This window comes from Phyllobates terribilis, unplaced genomic scaffold (genome assembly GCF_046119375.1).
Source record: "Phyllobates terribilis strain yellow unplaced genomic scaffold, ASM4611937v1 Scaffold_2__4_contigs__length_985480577, whole genome shotgun sequence".
In the NCBI taxonomy this organism is placed as follows: Eukaryota; Metazoa; Chordata; class Amphibia; order Anura; family Dendrobatidae; genus Phyllobates; species Phyllobates terribilis.
The window spans coordinates 963,507,430-963,533,204 of NW_027362762.1; the positions used below are offsets into that span (position 1 = coordinate 963,507,430).

The window sequence follows — 25,775 nt, forward strand, 5'->3', positions numbered from 1 at the left end:
GTTTTCCTATCAGTAATGTTGTTCCTCCTGTCGCTGCTATCTGAGAACCCTCTGTGTATTATTAACCACTCAGGTAAGGTGATCCATCTCTCTAATCTAGGACACCTGGAAAATACATGTACGGTGGATATAAAAAGTCTTCACATCTCGGTTAAAATCCTACGTTTTAGTTATGTAAAAAATTCTACCAAGAAGAATCATTGTAGAATTTTTTCCACTTTTATTGTTGTCCATAATCTGCACAATTCAATTAAGAAACAAACGAAAATCATTTTGAGAGGAAAAATAAAAAAACAAAAACAATGTGGTTGCATAAGTGTCAGCACCCTCCTATATTTGAGGATGTGGTCGTCTTCAGAATCAGCCAATCACATTTCCCCTTTTTACACATTAGTCAGCGCTCGGCCGCCGTCATACACAGAGATTCTGATTAACCCCAGAGAAAGTGTCGCTGTTTTAGGAGGATTTTCCTGACGTTTTTTGGGTTCATAAACAGCTGACAACACAGCAAAGGATCTCATTGTGGAAAGTTATGAGATAGGAGAAGTGAACTAAAAAAATGCCCAGGCATTGGATCTACCATGGACACTGTTAAGACGTCATCAAGAAGAGACTGAAATTTGGCACGACAGCGACGTTACCTAGAGCTGGAGGTCCCTCAAAAACTGATGAAAAGATAAGAAGAAAATTGGTGCTGGAGGCTGCAAGAAGCCGATAGAAACATTAAAGGAGCTGCAGGAATTTCTGGGCAGTCCTGGTTGTGTCCTGCATGTGGCAACAATCTCCCATATTCTTCATCTGTCCAGCCTGTGGTATAAGGGGGCAAGATGGAGTCCTTTTCTTATAAAGAAAAACATCCGAACCTGGCTATGTTTTGCCAGAACCTCCATCACATCTGCCAAAAGCCTGTGAGAAACATTTTATGTCTGATGAGAGCAAGGGAGAAGTTTTTGGCCATAATTCCAAAAGGTGCAAATCTAACACTGTGCATCACCAGCAGATCACCCTCCCCATAGTGAGGCATGGTGGGGGCAGCATTGTGCTTTGGGGCTGGGTTTCGGCAGCTGGAACTGGGGCTTTAGTCAAGGGGGAAGGAATTATGGACAGTTCCAAATATCAGACAATTCTGCAACAAAAACTTCAGTCTTCGGAAAACGAAGAGTAATTTCACCTTTCAGCACGATGACACTAAGTAACCTCCAAATCACCAAAAGAATGGCGTCTCCAGAAGAAGATGGACGTTCTGGAATGATCCAGCCCGAGCCCAGTGACAATCTGTGGTGACCTGAAGAGGGCGCTCTACACAGGAGATGCTCCCGTAATCTGACAGATGTGGAGCTGCTGCCAGGAGGAGCGGGAAAAGATCGCCAATTCTGCATGAGTCGTGCTGATAGACCCCGACCCAAAATGCCTGAATGATGTCATGAATTTACATGGGACTTCACCAAAATGTTAGTGTAAGGGTGTGCAGATTTATGCAACCACATTATTTTTGTTCTTTATTTTTCCACATGGAAAGATTTCAGTTGATTTTTGATCTGATTTGTGTAGATTATGGGAGACGATAACACAAATCGCCCATTTCTCTACCTATAGTAAGGTGACCGGTGGCCCCCGCAGATTGGAGGAACGGCCCCGGCCGGCACTATGACATTTCTAGGGTTTTCTTTATGACAATGGCAGATGCAGATCACGGGGGGGTCGCGCAGTCAGGACCCTTCTCACAGGAGGCAGTAAGAGAGACAAGACTTTAGCCAAAGCAGAAAAACACCCCTTATCCCTAAGTTAGGACCCGGCCCAAACCCCACAGTTACAAGGCTGAACTCTGCCTACCTGCAGTCACCAATAGGGGGCACTCCGAAGCAGCTTTATACCACCGCTATGGTGAACAGCCTCAGAAACACTAATGCTGAGAACGACACTATCACTTCGGTGGAGGACCCCTTTAATACTCAGACAGCCCCTTTGACACTTTAGTAGAGAGGCTTTTTAAAACTAAAGTAGAGCGCCCCTTTTATACTATGACGATGGGTCTACTAACATCATGGAGAAGAGACTGTTAGGTACAATGGTGGAGATCTGCATTAACACCATGAAGGAGACCCCCTTTTATAACTGTGAAGCCCCTTTAACACAACAGTGGAGAACATTTCTAACATTATGGAAAAAGTGCCCCTTTTACACTGTGAGGAAGACCCCCTCATACACTATGGTAGAGAGTCTCTTTATCACCATGTCAGAGAGCCCCTTTATTATCATAGCACAGACCCTCTTTATCACCATGTCAGAGACCCCCTTTATCACCATGTCAGAGACCCCCTTTATCACCATGTCAGAGACCCCCTTTATCATCATGTCAGAGACCCCCTTTCTCACCATGTCAGAGACCCCATTTCTCACCATGTCAGAGACCTCCTTTATCACCATGTCAGAGACCCCTTTTCTCACCATGTCAGACACTCCCTTTATCACCATGTCAGAGACCCCCTTTATCACCATGTCAGAGACCCCCTTTATCATCATGTCAGAGACCCCCTTTCTCACCATGTCAGATACCCCCTTTCTCACCATGTCAGAGACCCCCTTTATCACCATGTCAGCGACCCCCTTTATCACCATGTCAGAGACCCCCTTTCTCACCATGTCAGAGACCCACTTTCTCACCATGTCAGATACCCCCTTTCTCACCATGTCAGAGACCCCCTTTATCACCATGTCAGAGACCCCCTTTCTCACCATGTCAGAGACCCCCTTTATTATCATAGCAGAGAGCCCCTCTAGCACTCAGCAGTCGGCTGCTTCTCCTCCCCTCTCGTGTTGTGTCGCTTCCCCTGGGGTCCGGGAGTTTCCTATTCTCTGGGCAGATAATCCTGAGGGTAGAATCAGGGTCCGCACTGCGGCCGCGGCTCTAATTACACCGACATCGCAGAGAACGGAGGAAACGTCTCCCATCTCCAGTCATTGGCACAAACATCTCCTCCAAGCCTGGTGTGAAAGACGACGCGAGGATGATTAGCACTCTGCTATGTATATAGGGCAGCACGGAGGCTCAGTGGTTAGCACTCTGCTATGTATATAGGGCAGCACGGTGGCTCAGTGGTTAGCACTCTGCTATGTATATAGGGCAGCACGGTGACTCAGTGGTTAGCACTCTGCTATGTATATAGGGCAGCACGGAGGCTCAGTGGTTAGCACTCTGCTATGTATATAGGGCAGCACGGTGGCTCAGTGGTTAGCACTCTGCTATGTATATAGGGCAGCATGGTGGCTCAGTGGTTAGCACTCTGCTATGTATATAGGGCAGCACGGAGGCTCAGTGGTTAGCACTCTGCTATGTATATAGGGCAGCACGGTGGCTCAGTGGTTAGCACTCTGCTATGTATATAGGGCAGCATGGTGGCTCAGTGGTTAGCACTCTGCTATGTATATAGGGCAGCACGGTGGCTCAGTGGTTAGCACTCTGCTATGTATATAGGGCAGCACGGTGGCTCAGTGGTTAGCACTCTGCTATGTATATAGGGCAGCACGGTGGCTCAGTGGTTAGCACTCTGCTATGTATATAGGGCAGCACGGTGGCTCAGTGGTTAGCACTCTGCTATGTATATAGGGCAGCACGGTGACTCAGTGGTTAGCACTCTGCTATGTATATAGGGCAGCACGGTGGCTCAGTGGTTAGCACTCTGCTATGTATATAGGGCAGCACGGTGGCTCAGTGGTTAGCACTCTGCTATGTATATAGGGCAGCACGGTGGCTCAGTGGTTAGCACTCTGCTATGTATATAAGGCAGCACGGTGGCTCAGTGGTTAGCACTCTGCTATGTATATAGGGCAGCACGATGGCTCAGTGGTTAGCACTCTGCTATGTATATAGGGCAGCACGGTGGCTCAGTGGTTAGCACTCTGCTATGTATATAGGGCAGCACGGTGGCTCAGTGGTTAGCATTCTGCTATGTATATAGGGCAGCACGGTGGCTCAGTGGTTAGAACTCTGCTATGTATATAGGGCAGCACGGTGGCTCAGTGGTTAGCACTCTGCTATGTATATAGGGAAGCACGGTGGCTCAGAGGTTAGCACTCTGCTATGTATATAGGGCAGCAAGGTGGCTCAGTGGTTAGCACTCTGCTATGTATATAGGGCAGCACGGTGGCTCAGTGGTTAGCACTCTGCTATGTATATAGGGAAGCACGGTGGCTCAGAGGTTAGCACTCTGCTATGTATATAGGGCAGCACGGTGGCTCAGTGGTTAGCACTCTGCTATGTATATAGGGCAGCACGGTGGTTCAGTGGTTAGCACTCTGCTATGTATATAGGGCAGCACGGTGGCTCAGTGGTTAGCACTCTGCTATGTATATAGGGCAGCACGGTGGCTCAGTGGTTAGCACTCTGCTATGTATATAAGGCAGCACGGTGGCTCAGTGGTTAGCACTCTGCTATGTATATAGGGCAGCACGGTGGCTCAGTGGTTAGCACTCTGCTATGTATATAGGGCAGCACAGTGGCTCAGTGGTTAGCACTCTGCTATGTATATAGGGCAGCACGGTGGCTCAGTGGTTAGCATTCTGCTATGTATATAGGGCAGCACGGTGGCTCAGTGGTTAGCACTCTGCTATGTATATAGGGCAGCACGGAGGCTCAGTGGTTAGCACTCTGCTATGTATATAGGGCAGCACGGTGGCTCAGTGGTTAGCACTCTGCTATGTATAAAGGGAAGCACGGTGGCTCAGAGGTTAGCACTCTGCTATGTATATAGGGCAGCACGGTGGCTCAGTGGTTAGCACTCTGCTATGTATATAGGGCAGCACGGTGGCTCAGTGGTTAGCACTCTGCTATGTATATAGGGAAGCACGGTGGCTCAGAGGTTAGCACTCTGCTATGTATATAGGGCAGCACGGTGGCTCAGTGGTTAGCACTCTGCTATGTATATAGGGCAGCACGGTGGCTCAGTGGTTAGCACTCTATGTATATAGGGAAGCACGGTGGCTCAGAGGTTAGCACTCTGCTATGTATATAGGGCAGCACGGTGGCTCAGTGGTTAGCACTCTGCTATGTATATAGGGAAGCACAGTGGCTCAGTGGTTAGCACTCTGCTATGTATATAGGGAAGCACGGTGGCTCAGTGGTTAGCACTCTGCTATGTATATAGGGAAGCACAGTGGCTCAGTGGTTAGCACTCTGCTATGTATATAGGGAAGCACGGTGGCTCAGAGGTTAGCACTCTGCTATGTATATAGGGCAGCACGGTGGCTCAGAGGTTAGCACTCTGCTATGTATATAGGGAAGCACGGTGGCTCAGTGGTTAGCACTCTGCTATGTATATAGGGAAGCACAGTGGCTCAGTGGTTAGCACTCTGCTATGTATATAGGGAAGCACGGTGGCTCAGAGGTTAGCACTCTGCTATGTATATAGGGAAGCACGGTGGCTCAGAGGTTAGCACTCTGCTATGTATATAGGGCAGCACGGTGGCTCAGAGGTTAGCACTCTGCTACGTATATAGGGCAGCACGGTGGCTCAGTGGTTAGCACTCTGCTATGTATATAGGGCAGCATGGTGGCTCAGTGGTTAGCACTCTGCTATGTATATAGGGCAGCACGGAGGCTCAGTGGTTAGCACTCTGCTATGTATATAGGGCAGCACGGTGGCTCAGTGGTTAGCACTCTGCTATGTATATAGGGCAGCATGGTGGCTCAGTGGTTAGCACTCTGCTATGTATATAGGGCAGCACGGTGGCTCAGTGGTTAGCACTCTGCTATGTATATAGGGCAGCACGGTGGCTCAGTGGTTAGCACTCTGCTATGTATATAGGGCAGCACGGTGGCTCAGTGGTTAGCACTCTGCTATGTATATAGGGCAGCACGGTGGCTCAGTGGTTAGCACTCTGCTATGTATATAGGGCAGCACGGTGACTCAGTGGTTAGCACTCTGCTATGTATATAGGGCAGCACGGTGGCTCAGTGGTTAGCACTCTGCTATGTATATAGGGCAGCACGGTGGCTCAGTGGTTAGCACTCTGCTATGTATATAGGGCAGCACGGTGGCTCAGTGGTTAGCACTCTGCTATGTATATAAGGCAGCACGGTGGCTCAGTGGTTAGCACTCTGCTATGTATATAGGGCAGCACGATGGCTCAGTGGTTAGCACTCTGCTATGTATATAGGGCAGCACGGTGGCTCAGTGGTTAGCACTCTGCTATGTATATAGGGCAGCACGGTGGCTCAGTGGTTAGCATTCTGCTATGTATATAGGGCAGCACGGTGGCTCAGTGGTTAGAACTCTGCTATGTATATAGGGCAGCACGGTGGCTCAGTGGTTAGCACTCTGCTATGTATATAGGGAAGCACGGTGGCTCAGAGGTTAGCACTCTGCTATGTATATAGGGCAGCAAGGTGGCTCAGTGGTTAGCACTCTGCTATGTATATAGGGCAGCACGGTGGCTCAGTGGTTAGCACTCTGCTATGTATATAGGGAAGCACGGTGGCTCAGAGGTTAGCACTCTGCTATGTATATAGGGCAGCACGGCGGCTCAGTGGTTAGCACTCTGCTATGTATATAGGGCAGCACGGTGGCTCAGTGGTTAGCACTCTGCTATGTATATAGGGCAGCACGGTGGTTCAGTGGTTAGCACTCTGCTATGTATATAGGGCAGCACGGTGGCTCAGTGGTTAGCACTCTGCTATGTATATAGGGCAGCACGGTGGCTCAGTGGTTAGCACTCTGCTATGTATATAAGGCAGCACGGTGGCTCAGTGGTTAGCACTCTGCTATGTATATAGGGCAGCACGGTGGCTCAGTGGTTAGCACTCTGCTATGTATATAGGGCAGCACAGTGGCTCAGTGGTTAGCACTCTGCTATGTATATAGGGCAGCACGGTGGCTCAGTGGTTAGCATTCTGCTATGTATATAGGGCAGCACGGTGGCTCAGTGGTTAGCACTCTGCTATGTATATAGGGCAGCACGGAGGCTCAGTGGTTAGCACTCTGCTATGTATATAGGGCAGCACGGTGGCTCAGTGGTTAGCACTCTGCTATGTATAAAGGGAAGCACGGTGGCTCAGAGGTTAGCACTCTGCTATGTATATAGGGCAGCACGGTGGCTCAGTGGTTAGCACTCTGCTATGTATATAGGGCAGCACGGTGGCTCAGTGGTTAGCACTCTGCTATGTATATAGGGAAGCACGGTGGCTCAGAGGTTAGCACTCTGCTATGTATATAGGGCAGCACGGTGGCTCAGTGGTTAGCACTCTGCTATGTATATAGGGCAGCACGGTGGCTCAGTGGTTAGCACTCTGCTATGTATATAGGGAAGCACGGTGGCTCAGAGGTTAGCACTCTGCTATGTATATAGGGCAGCACGGTGGCTCAGTGGTTAGCACTCTGCTATGTATATAGGGAAGCACAGTGGCTCAGTGGTTAGCACTCTGCTATGTATATAGGGAAGCACGGTGGCTCAGTGGTTAGCACTCTGCTATGTATATAGGGAAGCACAGTGGCTCAGTGGTTAGCACTCTGCTATGTATATAGGGCAGCACGGTGGCTCAGAGGTTAGCACTCTGCTATGTATATAGGGCAGCACGGTGGCTTTGCAGCGCTGGAGTCCTGGGTTCAAATCCCACCAAGGACGACATCTGTAAGTTTGTATGTTCTCCCCGTTTTTGTGTGGGCTTTCTCCCACACTCCAAAGACTGACAGGGAATGTAGATTGCGAGCCCTGATGGGGACAGTGCCGGAATATTATAGTGTTATATAAGTAATGCAAAATAAATTATAATAGCTACGTGTCCTGTGGTGACGGCGGCCATGATGGTGCAGTGCGACCACAACTCGCGTATTGTGACATTTCTATCCCTGCGTGTCCTGGGACCGTCAGCAGCAGATATCCGCCATTCACACATAACTGGAGCGGCAGCTCACGTGACGCTGATTATGTTTCCATATGACGAGAGGCCCCAAAGTAACGGCCGCCAATAACACGCAATACTCTCCATACAAAGCGGCACAAAAGTTTTATAGGAACTTTCCATTCATCCCTCAACTTTAGGACTTAACCCTTAGTGCTCTCTAATGGTGAAGGAAAGCAGAAAATGCCATAGATAGATGATAGATAATAGATAAATAATAGATAGATGATAGATAGATGATAGATAATAGATAGATAATAGATAGATAATAGATAGATAATAGATAGATAATAGATAATAGATAGATAATAGATAAATAGATGATAGATAATAGAGAAATAATAGATAGATAATAGATAGATAATAGATAATAGAGAGATAATAGATAGATGATAGATAATAGATAGATAATAGATAAATAGATAAATAGATGATAGATAATAGATAAATAGATAGATAATAGATAGATAATAGATAGATAATAGATAGATAGATGATAGATAGATAATATATAGATAATAGATAGATGATAGATAATAGATAGATGATAGATAACAGATAGATAATAGATGATAGATAGATGATAGATAATAGATAGATGATAGATAGATAATAGATAGATGATAGATAATAGATAGATGATAGATAGATAATAGATAGATGATAGATAATAGATAGATGATAGATAGATGATAGATAATAGATAGATGATAGATAATAGATAGATGATAGATAATAGATAGATAGATGATAGATAGATAATATATAGATAATAGATAATAGATAGATGATAGATAATAGATAGATGATAGATAACAGATAGATAATAGATGATAGATAGATGATAGATAATAGATAGATGATAGATAGATAATAGATAGATGATAGATAATAGATAGATGATAGATAATAGATAGATGATAGATAATAGATAGATAATAGATAGATGATAGATAATAGATAGATGATAGATAATAGATAGATAATAGATAATAGATGATAGATAATAGATAGATGATAGATAATAGATAGATAATAGATAATAGATGACAGATAGATAGATAATAGATGATAGATAGATAATAGATAGATAATAGATAGATAATAGATAGATAGATGATAGATAATAGATGATAAGATAGATAATAGATAGATAATAGATGATAGATAGATAGATAATAGATAGATAATAGATAGATAGATGATAGATAATAGATGATAAGATAGATAATAGATAGATAATAGATAGATGATAGATAATAGATGATAAGATAGATAGATGATAGATAGATAATAGATAATAGATAGATAATAGATAATAGATGATAGATAGATAATAGATGATAGATAATAGATGATAGATAGATAATAGATAATAGATAGATAATAGATAATAGATGATAGATAGATAATAGATAGATGATAGATATTCTGGACATTACCCAGAAGCTCCACTCTGCCCCCCATGTTCCGGGGGTCCTCTCCAGGCTCGGGGTCTCCTCTGGCCACATCTTGCTGACATCTTCAGCCTCCTCCTGTACATAATGACACGTTATAAATTATAATCGCTCCCTGTAGTGTTTGGCTCCCCCAGTCCGGTATGATGTGGCCCCCGCTCTCACCTCTATGGCCCCGGTGTGATGTGGCCCCCACTCTCACCTCTGAGGCCCTCGGTATGATGTGGCCCCCGCTCTCACCTCTGCGGCCCCCGGTATAATGTGGCCCCCGCTCTCACCTCTGTGGCCCCAGTGTGATGTGGCCCCTGCTCTCACCTCTGTGGCCCCAGTATGATGTGCCCCCGCTCTCACGTCTGTGGCCCCGGTATGATGTGGCCCCCGCTCTCACCTCTGTGGCCCCCAATATGATGTGGCCCCCGCTCTCACCTCTATGGCACCGGTATGATGTGGTCCCGACTCTCACCTCTGTGGCCCCGTTATAATGTGGCCCCCGCACTCACCTCTATCCTCTATGGCCCCAGTATGATGCGGCCCCCGCTCCCACCTCTATGGCCCCAGTATGATGTGGCCCCCGCTCTCACCTCTATGGCCCCGGTATGATGTGGCCCCCGCTCTCACCTCTATGGCCCCGGTATGATGTGGCCCCTGCTCTCACATCTATGGCCCCGGTATGATGTGACCCTCGCTCTCACCTCTATGGCCCCGGTATGATATGATCCCCGCTCTCTCCTCTGTGGCCCCGGTATAATGTGGCCCCCGCTCTCACCTCTGTGGTCCTGGTATGATGTGGCCCCCGCTCTCACCTCGATGGCTCCGGTATGATGTGGCCCCTGCTCTCACCTCTATGGCCCCGGTATGATGTGGTCCCCGCTCTCTCCTCTGTGGCCCCGGTATAATGTGGCCCTTGCTCTCACCTCTGTGGCTCCGGTATGATGTGGTCCCCGCTCTCACCTCTATGGCCCCCGGTATGATGTGGCCCCCGCTCTCACCTCTATGGCTCCGGTATGATGTGGCCCCCGCTCTCACCTCTATGGCCCCCGGTATGATGTGGCCCCCGCTCTCACCTCTGTGGCCTGGTATGATGTGGCCCCCGCTCTCACCTCTATGGCCCCGGTATGACGTGGCCCCCGCACTCACTTCTATGGCCCCCGGTATAATGTGGCCCCCGCTCTCACCTCTGTGGTCCTGGTATGATGTGGCCCCCGCTCTCACCTCTATGGCCCCGGTATGATGTGGCCCCTGCTCTCACCTCTATGGCCCCGGTATGATGTGGCCCCAGCTCTCACCTCTATGGCCCCTGGTATAATGTGGCCCCCGCTCTCACCTCTGTGGCCCCAGTGTGATGTGGCCCCTGCTCTCACCTCTGTGGCCCCGGTATAATGTGGCCCCCGCTCTCACCTCTATGGCCCCAGTATGATGTGGCCCCCGCTCTCACGTCTGTGGCCCCGGTATGATGTGGCCCCCGCTCTCACCTCTGTGGCCCCCAATATGATGTGGCCCCCGCTCTCACCTCTATGGCACCGGTATGATGTGGTCCCCACTCTCACCTCTATGGCCCCAGCATGATGTGGCCCCCGCTCTCACGTCTGTGGCCCCGGTATGATGTGGCCCCCGCTCTCACCTCTGTGGCCCCCAATATGATGTGGCCCCCGCTCTCACCTCTATGGCCCCGGTATGATGTGGCCCCTGCTCTCACCTCTATGGCCCCGGTATGATGTGGCCCCAGATCTCACCTCTCTGGCCCCCGGTATAATGTGGCCCCCGCTCTCACCTCTGTGGCCCCAGTGTGATGTGGCCCCTGCTCTCACCTCTGTGGCCCCGGTATAATGTGGCCCCCGCTCTCACCTCTGTGGTCCTGGTATGATGTGGCCCCCGCTCTCACCTCTATGGCCCCGGTATGATGTGGCCCCTGTTCTCACCTCTATGGCCCCGGTATGATGTGGCCCCAGCTCTCACCTCTATGGCCCCCGGTATAATGTGGCCACCGCTCTCACCTCTGTGGCCCCAGTGTGATGTGGCCCCTGCTCTCACCTCTGTGGCCCCGGTATAATGTGGCCCCCGCTCTCACCTCTATGGCCCCAGTATGATGTGGCCCCCGCTCTCACGTCTGTGGCCCCGGTATGATGTGGCCCCCGCTCTCACCTCTGTGGCCCCCAATATGATGTGGCCCCCGCTCTCACCTCTATGGCACCGGTATGATGTGGTCCCCACTCTCACCTCTGTGGCCCCGTTATAATGTGGCCCCCGCACTCACCTCTATCCTCTATGGCCCCATGGCCCCAGTATGATGCGGCCCCCGCTCCCACCTCTATGGCCCCAGTATGATGTGGCCCACGCTCTCACCTCTATGGCCCCGGTATGATGTGGCCCCCGCTCTCACCTCTATGGCCCCGGTATGATGTGGCCCCTGCTCTCACATCTATGGCCCCGGTATGATGTGGCCCTCGCTCTCACCTCTATGGCCCCGGTATGATATGATCCCCGCTCTCTCCTCTGTGGCCCCGGTATAATGTGGCCCCCGCTCTCACCTCTGTGGTCCTGGTATGATGTGGCCCCCGCTCTCACCTCGATGGCTCCGGTATGATGTGGCCCCTGCTCTCACCTCTATGGCCCCGGTATGATGTGGTCCCCGCTCTCTCCTCTGTGGCCCCGGTATAATGTGGCCCTTGCTCTCACCTCTGTGGCTCCGGTATGATGTGGTCCCCGCTCTCACCTCTATGGCCCCCGGTATGATGTGGCCCCCGCTCTCACCTCTATGGCTCCGGTATGATGTGGCCCCCGCTCTCACCTCTATGGCCCCCGGTATGATGTGGCCCCCGCTCTCACCTCTGTGGCCTGGTATGATGTGGCCCCCGCTCTCACCTCTATGGCCCCGGTATGACGTGGCCCCCGCACTCACTTCTATGGCCCCCGGTATAATGTGGCCCCTGCTCTCACCTCTGTGGTCCTGGTATGATGTGGCCCCCGCTCTCACCTCTATGGCCCCGGTATGATGTGGCCCCTGCTCTCACCTCTATGGCCCCGGTATGATGTGGCCCCTGCTCTCACCTCTATGGCCCCCGGTATAATGTGGCCCCCGCTCTCACCTCTGTGGTCCTGGTATGATGTGGCCCCCGCTCTCTCCTCTGTGGCCCCGGTATAATGTGGCCCTTGCTCTCACCTCTGTGGCTCCGGTATGATATGGTCCCCGCTCTCACCTCTATGGCCCCGGTATGATGTGGTCCCCGCTCTCACCTCTATGGCCCCGGTATGATGTGGTCCCCGCTCTCACCTCTATGGCCGCGGTATGATGTGGCCCCCGCTCTCACCTCTATGGCCCCCGGTATAATGTGGCCCCCGCTCTCACCTCTGTGGTCCTGGTATGATGTGGCCCCCGCTCTCTCCTCTGTGGCCCCGGTATAATGTGGCCCTTGCTCTCACCTCTATGGCCCCGGTATGATGTGGTCCCCGCTCTCACCTCTATGGCTCCGATATGATATGGTCCCCGCTCTCACCTTTATGGCTCCGGTATGATGTGTCCCCCCGCTCTCACCTCTGTGGCCCCCGGTATGATGTGGCCCCACCTCTCACCTCTGTGGCCCCCGGTATGATGTGGCCCCGCCCTCACCTCTATGGCCCTGGTATGATGTGGCCCCCGCTCTCACCTCTGTGGCCCCCGGTATGATGTGGCCCCCGCTCTCACCACTATGGCCCCCGGTATGATGTGGCCCCACCTCTCACCTCTGTGGCCCCCGGTATGATGTGGCCCCACCTCTCACCTCTGTGGCCCCCGGTATGATGTGGCCCCGCCCTCACCTCTATGGTCCTGGTATGATGTGGCCCCCGCTCTCACCTCTGTGGCTCCGGTATGATGTGGCCCCCGCTCTCACCTCTGTGGCCCCGGTATGATGTGGCCCCCGCTCTCACCTCTATGGCCCCCGGTATGATGTGGCCCCGCCCTCACCTCTATGGCCCCAGTATGATGTGGCCCCCGCTCTCACCTCTATGGCCCCAGTATGATGTGGCCCCCGCTCTCACCTCTATGGCCCCCGGTATGATGTGGCCCCCGCTCTCACCTCTGTGGCCCCCAGTATGATGTGGCCCCCGCTCTCTCCTCTGTGGCCCGCGGTATGATGTGGCCCCCTGTATAATGTGGCCCCCGCTCTCACCTCTGTGGCCCCCGCTATGATGTGGCCCCCGCTCTGCTCTGCGCATTCTGCCGTCTCCTCCATTTCCGGATGCTGAGGATGCCGGTTGCTAGGTGACACGACTCCATAGTGGCTTCATCCCGAGCAGCGGTCTCCATGGCGACCACCGGGCCTGACACTTCCTGTATCCTCCCGTAGAGTCAGCAGCTGCAGTGAGTGAGGAGCATCGTGAGCACCGCCCCCTGGTGGCCGCACAGGGCAGCGCCCAGACACCCAGCGACTGAAGGAGCAGAGCATCAACAGGGGGACAGGAGACCGCACAGAGGCCGCTGCTGAGGACCCCCACACCTATGATATGGAAGGTCTGCAGCGGCTGAGGCGTACTAGGAGGTTCTGCAGCAGCTGAGGTGTGTATTATGAGGTTCTGCAGCAGCTGAGGTGTGTATTATGAGGTTCTGCAGCAGCTGAGGTGTTTTATGAAGTTCTGCAGCAGCTGAGGTGTCTGATGAGGTTCTGGAGCAGCTGAGGTGTTTGATGAGGTTCTGCAGCAGCTGAGGTGTGTATTATGAGGTTCTGCAGCAGCTGAGGTGTTTGATGAGGTTCTGCAGCAGCTGAGGTGTTTGATGAGGTTCTGCAGCAGCTGAGGTGTTTGATGAGGTTCTGCAGCAGCAGAGGTGTTTGATGAGGTTCTGCAGCAGCTGAGGTGTGTATTATGAGGTTCTGCAGCAGCTGAGGTGTGTATTATGAGGTTCTGCAGCAGCTGAGGTGTTTGATGAGGTTCTGCAGCAGCTGAGGTGTTTGATGAGGTTCTGCAGCAGCTGAGGTGTTTGATGAGGGTCTGCAGCAGCTGAGGTGTGTATTATGAGGTTCTGCAGCAGCTGAGGTGTTTGATGAGGTTCTGCAGCAGCTGAGGTGTTTGATGAGGTTCTGCAGCAGCTGAGGTGTTTGATGAGGTTCTGCAGCAGCTGAGGTGTTTGATGAGGTACTGCAGCAGCTGAGGTGTTTGATGAGGTACTGCAGCAGCTGAGGTGTTTGATGAGGTTCAGCAGCTGAGGTGTGTATTATGAGGTTCTGCAGCAGCTGAGGTGTTTGATGAGGTTCTGCAGCAGCTGAGGTGTTTGATGAGGTTCTGCAGCAGCTGAGGTGTTTGATGAGGTACTGCAGCAGCTGAGGTGTGTATTATGAGGTTCTGCAGCAGCTGAGGTGTGTATTATGAGGTTCTGCAGCAGCTGAGGTGTTTGAGGTTGTGCCGCAGCGGAGGTGTACTATAAGGTTGTGCAGCAGCTGAGGTGTACGATGAGGTTCTGCAGCTGCTGAGGTGTGTATTAAGAGGTTCTGCAGTAGCTGAGGTGTTTGATGAGGTTCTGCAGCAGCTGAGGTGTTTGATGAGGTTCTGCTGCAGCTGGTGTGTATTATGAGGTTCTGCAGCAGCTGAGGTGTGTATTATGAGGTTCTGCAGCAGCTGAGGTGTTTGAGGTTCTGCAGCAGCTGAGGTGTTTGAGGTTCTTCAGCAGCTGAGGTGTGTATTAAGAGGTTCTGCAGCAGCTGAGGTGTGTATTAAGAGGTTCTGCAGCTGCGGAGGTGTGTATTAAGAGGTTCTGCAGCTGCTGAGGTGTGTATTAAGAGGTTGTGCAGCAGCTGAGGTGTTTGATGAGGTTCTGCAGCCGCTGAGGTGTGTCTTAAGAGGTTCTGCAGCAGCTGAGGTGTTTAATGAGGTTCTGCAGCAGCTGAGGTGTTTAATGAGGTTGTGCAGCAGCTGAGGTGTTTGATGAGGTTGTGCAGCAGCTGAGGTGTTTGATGAGGTTGTGCAGCAGCTGAGGTGTTTGATGAGGTTCTGCAGCAGCTGAGGTGTGTATCAAGAGGTTCTGCAGCTGCTGAGGTGTTTGATGAGGTTCTGCAGCAGCTGAGGTGTTTGATGAGGTTCTGCAGCAGCTGAGGTGTTTGAGGATCTGCAGCAGCTGAGGTGTGTATTAAGATGTTCTGCAGCTGCTGAGGTGTGTATTAAGAGGTTCTGCAGCACCTGAGGTGTGTATTAAGAGGTTCTGCAGCACCTGAGGTGTTTAATGAGGTTCTGCAGCAGCTGAGGTGTTTGATGAGGGTCTGCAGCAGCTGAGGTGTTTGAGGTTGTGCAGCAGCTGATGTGTTTGATGAGGTTCTGCAGCCGCTGAGGTGTGTCTTAAGAGGTTCTGCAGCTGCTGAGGTGTGTATTAAGAGGTTCTGCAGCAGCTGAGGTGTTTAATGAGGTTCTGCAGCAGCTGAGGTGTTTAATGAGGTTCTGCAGCAGCTGAGGTGTTTGATGAGGTTGTGCAGCAGCTGAGGTGTTTGATGAGGTTGTGCAGCAGCTGAGGTGTTTGATGAGGTTCTGCAGCAGCTGAGGTGTGTATCAAGAGGTTCTGCAGCTGCTGAGGTGTTTGATGAGGTACTGCAGCAGCTGAGGTGTTTGATGAGGTTCAGCAGCTGAGGTGTGTATTATGAGGTTCTGCAGCAGCTGAGGTGTTTGAGGTTGTGCCGCAGCGGAGGTGTACTATAAGGTTGTGCAGCAGCTGAGGTGTACGATGAGGTTCTGCAGCTGCTGAGGTGTGTATTAAGAGGTTCTGCAGCAGCTGAGGTGTTTGATGAGGTTCTGGAGCAGCTGAGGTGTTTGATGAGGTTCTGCTGCAGCTGGTGTGTATTATGAGGTTCTGCAGCAGCTGAGGTGTGTATTATGAGGTTCTGCAGCAGCTGAGGTGTTTAATGAGGTTCTGCAGCAGCTGAGGTGTTTAATGAGGTTCTGCAGCAGCTGAGGTGTTTGATGAGGTTCTGCAGCCGCTGAGGTGTGTCTTAAGAGGTTCTGCAGCTGCTGAGGTGTGTATTAAGAGGTTCTGCAGCAGCTGAGGTGTTTAATGAGGTTCTGCAGCAGCTGAGGTGTTTAATGAGGTTCTGCAGCAGCTGAGGTGTTTGATGAGGTTGTGCAGCAGCTGAGGTGTTTGATGAGGTTCTGCAGCAGCTGAGGTGTTTGATGAGGTTCTGCAGCAGCTGAGGTGTGTATCAAGAGGTTCTGCAGCTGCTGAGGTGTTTGATGAGGTTCTGCAGCAGCTGAGGTGTTTGAGGTTCTGCAGCAGCTGAGGTGTGTATTAAGATGTTCTGCAGCCGCTGAGGTGTGTATTAAGAGGTTCTGCAGCTGCTGAGGTGTGTATTAAGAGGTTCTGCAGCACCTGAGGTGTTTGATGAGGGTCTGCAGCAGCTGAGGTGTTTGATGAGGTTGTGCAGCAGCTGAGGTGTTTGATGAGGTTCTGCAGCAGCTGAGGTGTTTGATGAGGTTCTGCAGCAGCTGAGGTGTGTATCAAGAGGTTCTGCAGCTGCTGAGGTGTTTGATGAGGTTCTGCAGCAGCTGAGGTGTTTGAGGTTCTGCAGCAGCTGAGGTGTGTATTAAGATGTTCTGCAGCCGCTGAGGTGTGTATTAAGAGGTTCTGCAGCTGCTGAGGTGTGTATTAAGAGGTTCTGCAGCACCTGAGGTGTTTGATGAGGGTCTGCAGCAGCTGAGGTGTTTGATGAGGTTGTGCAGCAGCTGAGGTGTTTGATGAGGTTGTGCAGCAGCTGAGGTGTTTGATGAGGTTGTGCAGCAGCTGAGGTGTTTGATGAGGTTCTGCAGCAGCTGAGGTGTGTATCAAGAGGTTCTGCCGCTGCTGAGGTGCGTATTAAGAGGTTCTGCAGCAGCTGAGGTGTGTATTAAGAGGTTCTGCAGCTGCTGAGGTATTAAGAGGTTCTGCAGCAGCTGAGGTACTATAAGGTTGTGCAGCAGCTGAGGGGTACAATGAGGTTCTGCAGCAGCTGAGGTGTATGATGAGGTTCTGCAGCAGCTGAGGTATAGTTGTAGTTTCTCCCCATGCTTTATGACCCTCAGCCTCCTACACGTGTGACCATCTGCAGGGTCGGTCGGTGCGTAATACACGACGTGGACTGTAATAATCGCAGCCAATCAGATGTCTCCAAAGATGAAGATGATGAATATGCAGTGGGAAAAGCCCTGTGTGACCTCCTACAAGATCAGCGCACGCTGCTCCTGAAATACTCTGTGCTTGCAGAGGACCTGCTTCTTTCTACCATACAACTCAGTCTGATGTTTCTCTCTTGAAATACTCTGCTCTGCTGCTCCGTAACGATTAGTTTGTGACCACCTACAAGATCAATATGTGGCACCCCAGGTCTGGTCGCCACAGTGGCAGCAATGTCATGTCTGAGAGCAGGTGGGAGGTTCCCTGGTTGGGGACATTTAGCATGCAGCACCTCCTGCCTCAGTCCAGGGAGGGGAGAAACCTGCCCTTTATAAACTGGATCTGGGGCGGGGTTAGAGAAGTTAGAGACAAGTTGCAGTGAAGTTGCAGATAGGGACAGGTCAGCAGCAGGCTGAGGAGTCCCTGTAGGCAGAGGAGGAATACGAGGCCTGGAGGGGAGCTCGAAGAGCTCATCCTGGCTAGAGACTTACTAAGCCGGACACTGGAGTCCGAGGCTGTGAGGGTTATAAGCTCAGCAGCAGAAAACCACCACGCAGGGGACTTCAAGTCCTCTGGCCCAAGGAAGCCCGGAGGCTCAGCCACACGAGAGGGACCACTACTGCCCCGGAGGGGTGAGAAGTACGGAAGGTCCGAGTCGCCAGTCATACGGGTGAGAACAACACGGTACACTCAGAGACGTGGGCTACCACCACACTACAGCGGGATAGCCAAGAAAGAGTGAAGTCAGGAAGGTAGGCCTACAAACTCCCCCTGACCAGCGGGATTTCCCAGTTGCTCTCAGACTGACCAGGCCTCCATTGTTAACCTGTATTCCGGACGGGTCCATTAACACCACCAACAGTAAAGACCCTGAATTGCATGACAGACTCCGTGTGGTTACTGCTGCTCCCGCGCACCATCACCACCAACATCCCTATTTACTACCCTGAGGCTAAACTCCTCCCGTGGGGGGTTATACTACCCTCTGCTGCGCACACAACATCAGCCTCTGCGGTCTGCCCTGCAGCGGCGGTTCAGTCTGACCGCAATCCACGGGTGGCGTAGTCGGACATTTAATCACAAAACCCTATAAATAGACCGCCATTTGTGTTGACCACCCTGAGCCACGGGACCGGGTCCCCGCCACGCAAGGACTACAACCCCCAGCATCCACAAAAGGTCCGGTTCCGGGTACACCCCCCCCCCAGGGGGTGCGTCAAATATACTCCTCTTCTGAAACACTCTGTGCTGCTGGGGATTTCAGCTCTATGTAGCACAAGCAGATTTGACAGTTTTAAAAAAAATAAAAGCGTCTTTTACATTTAAATTTATATTTTATTCTCAAGAATTTGAACAACTTTACACAGATTTCAAGTCATAAAACCAGAGCGGTACTGTCTCTTTAAATCTCTCTCTGTAACTTTTACAGCTTGAAGGGAAAACAAAAAAAAATGACAAAGAACCGAAGCAAAAAGCACATACAAGAAAAACACCAAAACTAATAGCCAGGAGCTGCTCACAGCGGCGCCCCCTGCAGGGAGCCCACCGATACTGCAATAAATACACAACTATCATCTTTACATATCTTGCATCAAGGGGTCAGACATCCCTCTCCAATGGGGGCAGGAGGGCATCTGGGGGGCTACACCACAAATGAGCGGACACGGGGGAGGAGGGGATGGAGCTTACAGTGATTTCATGAGCATTGTCTCCAGGTAAACAGAAGAGGTGGGGGAGGAGGGGTCCTCCGTGTGCCAGCGGGCATGATCTGGGCATCGGCATAGACAAAGATACATAAGAAAAGGAAATGTCTGCAGTCACCACTAGGGGGAGCTCACGGCATACAGATCTACACAGTCACCACTAGGGGGAGTGCAGTGTATACAGATCTATACTGTCACCATTAGGGGGAGCTCACTACATACAGATGTACACAGTCACCACTAGGGGGAGCTCACTACATACAGATGTACACAGTCTCCATTAGAGGGAGTGCAGTGTATACAGATCTATACTGTCACCACTAGGGGGAGCTCACTACATACAGACGTACACAGTCTCCACGAGAGGGAGTGAACTGTATACAGATGTATAGTTACCACTAGGGGGAGCTCAGTGTATACAGTCACCAGTATGTGAAGCTCACTACATACAGATCTATACTGCCACCACTAGGGGGAGCTCACGATATACAGATATCTGTAGTCACCGCTAGAGACAGCTCAGTGCATAAAGATGTAGTCACCACTAGGGGGAAACTCACGACATACAGATGTATACTGTCACAAGTAGGGGGGAGCTCACTACATACAGATTTATACAGTCACCACTAGGAGGAGCTCACTGCATACATATCTAGACTGCCACCACTAGAGGGTGCGCACTACCTAGAGATTTATACAGCCACCACTAGGGGGAGCTCACTACATACAGATTTATACAACTGCCCCCTAGTGGTCGCTGCAGGTAACATGTAACTCGTCTATGCAGATCTTAAAAAAAAAAAAATACTGATGGCATGAAGTGTCAGCGAGACTCACACAGAACAGGATTTCAGCCCATGCGGGATTTTCATTCTCTGACAACAAGCAGTGATCTTAAGAATGGTGCAGAATTTAATCTGTTACTATAGAAAGCTGCAGATCTCCAAATGCTCGTCATCCTCGGCGTCCATCTCTATAGTGTTATCTTGTGCTGCAGCCATATTAATTCCCGCCGGGCCGCAGCGTTGCCGCCTTCTTACACACAATACTGTTCTCATTCCACCTCTGTCTTGGGCCGGACAGATCCTCGGACGACGGGGGCAGAACCGGACTCAAGAAGTTCTGCAACTTTCCCGAATACTTCGCTCTTCAATTACAGTTAACAAGATCTCTGCTTACAGTCAGCAAATAGAAACCGCGCCGACCCCTCCTAGTGCAAGACCCCCGACCCGGTCCGGCTGAGACCCCGCACAGTGTGTGGACGTACAACATGGCGGATGGGGGGGTACAAACATGGCAGACGACACGGCCGCAGCTAACACACAACTCCATGCTGATTCCCATGGTTGTTGGTCGGTCTGGGGGCGCAGGGGGACGGGTTACAGTGATCGTACGAGCAGCACAAAAGCTCAGGTCATATATATTAGAGAATTGCTTAAAGGGCAATCCCCCATTACATTACTATCCACTTTGTATCTGCGGGATGACTCCCGATACTCTGCAGACAACGGCCCTTTGCGAGCGATTTCCATATAAATGCATTGGGGGATTGCTATTTAAGCGATTTTACAAAAAGATGGGATGACAAACACTGCTGGAATTAGTAAGTAACATATATATATAAATATATACCGACAGCTTGGCTCAGATTACTGTACACCGCAGCGATATACACAAACCACAGAAGGAGAATACCGATGGAGGAACTACAAGACCCAGCAAGTAGCCTCATTCGGGAAAGCATAGTCCCCGGCGATGCTGGAATGTGCAGAGCAGCGATCTGCAACCTGCGGCTGCTGCAAAACTACAGCTCCAAGCATGCGCTGTCAGGTTAAGCCTGCTGCGGCTGTCAGGGCATGCTGGGAGTTGTAGTTTAGCGACAGGTCGCAGATCACCGGGGTGGAGGGCGGCTCTGCTTGGCATTATTGACCTACACGATGGTCAATAGCTATCAGGTTGTTCAGACAAGATACATAAAGCAGCAGCAACTGCAGCAGCATCTCCCCCCTCCCCCGGCATCTGCAGAACATTCATTGACCACACAAAGGGGGTGACAGCTACACACGCCGCCATTAAAACGCTGGAATGGACGTGAAGGGTTTGGGGGCTACTACACAAGGGAGGGTGGGGTGTACAGATGTACAGGGGCCCCAGTCTCGACGCAGCAGCTGGGAGGTGTGAGATGATGGGGGTGGTGGTCAGCAGAAGACGCTCGCCCTCCATGGCTATTAGTCTTCTAGACTGCGGAAGGCGTTCTGCATGTCTTCCAGGAGCTGGTTATAGTCGGCCTTAATCTTGGCTTCCCCTTCTTTCGTTGGGTCCTGGAACAAAAAAAAAAAAAAGAAGAAAAATAGACGTCATAAAGGAGCGAAAACGGAAAGTCCAGTGGAGCGTGACGGACCGGCGCCGCCCCGCACGCAGGTGGAGGAGACTGTGTCCTCTCAGGAGAGAACTGGGCTGAACTGCACGTGACAAAGGATCCCATAGATCAGATGATCGCACGGTCAGGACAAGTACAGGGGGCTGATACAATTCTGATAACCCGCAGCTACCACTAGGGGGCGCTCAAAGCTTACTGAAGATGGAGTGGGGCGTGTGGTGAGCGCCCCCTTGTGGCTCCCGGCCAGTCTCTTTGCCTCCTGCAGGGAGTGTGGTGGAGATTTTGCTGCAGATCTGTGGATAATCTGCAGCAAAATAAACAATGACCCTTTTTCTGCAGCTTTAATATCCGCATCATGCAGCAATTCACATGCGGTACTTTCCCGCAGCTTTGCTGTGTTCTGATACAGATTTTATGCAATTCTGCAAGGAAAGTCGTCAGTGATCCCACTGTGTGGATTCTCCAGCCTGCGATGGGACACACGTGGACTTTACCTCCCATATTACACTACAGATTTATTCCGTGCATCGCCCTGACCTTGAATTTCATGGAGGTCAGTCTGTAAAGGATCTCTCCCATGTGTTCCCTAATGATCGCCCATGTGATCTTGTTGTCGCTCTGAGCGGTGGTCTCCACGGCGCGGCGGGCCATGTCATAGAAAGCAATCATGTTGTTGAGCATGCCGACCGTCTTGTAGAAAGGACAGAACCTGGAAGAGAAGAGACGACGATTACCGATCTGAAGGAATCTGCATTATCAGAATATATGACATATTCCGGCCCCAACGCCGGGGGACGCCTCCCGACCCTCCGGCCCCAACGCCGGGGGACGCCTCCCGACCCTCCGGCCCCAACGCCGGGGAAAGCCTCCCGACCCTCCGGCCCCAACGCCGGGGAAAGCCTCCCGACCCTCCGGCCCCAACGCCGGGGAAAGCCTCCCGACCCTCCGGCCCCAACGCCGGGGAAAGCCTCCCGACCCTCCGGCCCCAACGCCGGGGAAAGCCTCCCGACCCTCCGGCCCCAACGCCGGGGAAAGCCTCCCGACCCTCCGGCCCCAACGCCGGGGAAAGCCTCCCGACCCTCCGGCCCCAACGCCGGGGAAAGCCTCCCGACCCTCCGGCCCCAACGCCGGGGAAAGCCTCCCGACCCTCCGGCCCCAACGCCGGGGAAAGCCTCCCGACCCTCCGGCCCCAACGCCGGGGAAAGCCTCCCGACCCTCCGGCCCCAACGCCGGGGAAAGCCTCCCGACCCTCCGGCCCCAACGCCGGGGAAAGCCTCCCGACCCTCCGGCCCCAACGCCGGGGAAAGCCTCCCGACCCTCCGGCCCCAACGCCGGGGAAAGCCTCCCGACCCTCCGGCCCCAACGCCGGGGAAAGCCTCCCGACCCTCCGGCCCCAACGCCGGGGAAAGCCTCCCGACCCTCCGGCCCCAACGCCGGGGAAAGCCTCCCGACCCTCCGGCCCCAACGCCGGGGAAAGCCTCCCGACCCTCCGGCCCCAACGCCGGGGAAAGCCTCCCGACCCTCCGGCCCCAACGCCGGGGAAAGCCTCCCGACCCTCCGGCCCCAACGCCGGGGAAAGCCTCCCGACCCTCCGGCCCCAACGCCGGGGAAAGCCTCCCGACCCTCCGGCCCCAACGCCGGGGAAAGCCTCCCGACCCTCCGGCCCCAACGCCGGGGAAAGCCTCCCGACCCTCCGGCCCCAACGCCGGGGGACGCCTCCCGACCCTCCGGCCCCAACGCCGGGGGACGTCTCCCGACCCTCCGGCCCCAACGCCGGGGGACGCCTCCCGACCCTCCGGCCCCAACGCCGGGGGAAGCCTCCCGACCCTCCGGCCCCGACACCCGCTTCTAAGCTTCCATAACCTTACGCTGGAGATGGCTTCTGACCCTTGATACCCTTACACCAGGCACAGATCCTGACCCTACAAAAATCTATCATGGCACCACCAATGTGAAGATACGGCGCATACATCACCTGTCGTATGGAGTGTAGCCGTTCTGCTGAAGAAAGTCGTCCTTAATCAATTTGGCCACTTCCAGAGTGATCTTATCTGTTTCTGCCAATGAAGCCTGTAACACAGCAGTCGAGGTAATGGTGTTAGAGGATCCCCGGCCGGATACGGCACCCGGACACTGCACATACACAGAACATCACTTACCTTTCCCACCAGCTGGACGATCTCAGCCAGGTCCTCCTCCTCCTGCAGAATCTCCTTGGATTTGGTCCTGAGCGGCACAAACTCGGGGAAGTGCTTGTCGTAATATTCGTCCAGAGCCCGGGTGTACTTACTATAGCTGATCAGCCAGTTCACAGAGGGGAAGTGCTTCCTCTGAGCCAACTTCTTATCCAAACCCCAAAAGACCTGCACAAAGGAAGGAGACATCAGCAACACAGCAGCAGTGTATAAGAATACACCGGAGTCTCCACACACACAGCTCTGCTGCACGTCATAATACACCGGAGTCTCCACACACACAGCTCTGCTGCACGTCATAATACACCGGAGTCTCCGCACACACAGCTCTGCTGCACGTCATAATACACCGGAGTCTCCGCACACACAGCTCTGCTGCACGTCATAATACACCGGAGTCTCCGCACACACAGCTCTGCTGCACGTCATAATACACCGGAGTCTCCGCACACACAGCTCTGCTGCACGTCATAATACACCGGAGTCTCCGCACACACAGCTCTGCTGCACGTCATAATACACCAGAGAGTCTCCACACACACAGCTCTGCTGCACGTCATAATACACCAGAGTCTCCACACACACAGCTCTGCTGCACGTCATAATACACCAGAGAGTCTCCACACACACAGCTCTGCTGCACGTCATAATACACCGTAGTCTCCGCACACACAGCTCTGCTGCACGTCATAATACACCGGAGTCTCCGCACACACAGCTCTGCTGCACGTCATAATACACCGGAGTCTCCACACACACAGCTCTGCTGCACATCATAATACACCGGAGTCTCCACACACACAGCTCTGCTGCACGTCATAATACACCGGAGTCTCCGCACACACAGCTCTGCTGCACGTCATAATACACCGGAGTCTCCGCACACACAGCTCTGCTGCACGTCATAATACACCGGAGTCTCCGCACACACACAGCTCTGCTGCACGTCATAATACACCGGAGTCTCCGCACACACACAGCTCTGCTGCACGTCATAATACACCGGAGTCTCCGCACACACACAGCTCTGCTGCACGTCATAATACACCGGAGTCTCCACACACACAGCTCTGCTGCTCGTCATAATACACCGGAGTCTCCACACACACAGCTCTGCTGCACGTCATAATACACCGGAGTCTCCGCACACACACAGCTCTGCTGCACGTCATAAAACACCGGAGTCTCCACACACACAGCTCTGCTGCACGTCATAATACACCGGAGTCTCCACACACACAGCTCTGCTGCTCGTCATAATACACCGGAGTCTCCACACACACAGCTCTGCTGCACGTCATAATACACCGGAGTCTCCGCACACACAGCTCTGCTGCACGTCATAATACACCGGAGTCTCCGCACACACAGCTCTGCTGCTCGTCATAATACACCGGAGTCTCCGCACACACAGCTCTGCTGCACGTCATAATACACCGGAGTCTCCGCACACACACAGCTCTGCTGCACGTCATAATACACCGGAGTCTCCGCACACACAGCTCTGCTGCACGTCATAATACACCGGAGTCTCCGCACACACAGCTCTGCTGCACGTCATAATACACCAGAGTCTCCACACACACAGCTCTGCTGCACGTCATAATACACCAGAGTCTCCACACACACAGCTCTGCTGCACGTCATAATACACCAGAGTCTCCACACACACAGCTCTGCTGCACGTCATAATACACCAGAGTCTCCACACACACAGCTCTGCTGCACGTCATAATACACCAGAGTCTCCACACACACAGCTCTGCTGCACGTCATAATACACCAGAGTCTCCACACACACAGCTCTGCTGCACGTCATAATACACCGGAGTCTCCACACACACAGCTCTGCTGCACGTCATAATACACCAGAGTCTCCACACACACAGCTCTGCTGCACGTCATAATACACCGGAGTCTCCACACACACAGCTCTGCTGCACGTCATAATACACCGGAGTCTCCACACACACAGCTCTGCTGCACGTCATAATACACCGGAGTCTCCACACACACAGCTCTGCTGCTCGTCATAATACACC

At 52.2% G+C, this 25,775-nt stretch overlaps 1 protein-coding gene across 5 annotated transcripts in view; it reads right to left on the reverse strand.

Moving 5' to 3' along the window:
• Positions 1-18,769: 18,769 nt before the first annotated feature.
• The window catches only part of ATP6V1A (ATPase H+ transporting V1 subunit A), a 47,203-nt gene continuing 40,197 nt past the window's right edge, over positions 18,770-25,775 (reverse strand). For all 5 annotated transcript variants that reach the window (XM_073668643.1, XM_073668642.1, XM_073668644.1 and 2 more), the window contains exons 13-16: positions 23,698-23,901; positions 23,514-23,608; positions 22,076-22,247; positions 18,770-21,479 (exon numbers count right to left, since the gene is read on the reverse strand). In XM_073668643.1, the coding sequence (XP_073524744.1) occupies positions 21,387-21,479; positions 22,076-22,247; positions 23,514-23,608; positions 23,698-23,901 (564 nt within the window). In that variant the 3' untranslated portion in view covers positions 18,770-21,386. The remainder of the gene's footprint in view (positions 21,480-22,075; positions 22,248-23,513; positions 23,609-23,697; positions 23,902-25,775) is intronic.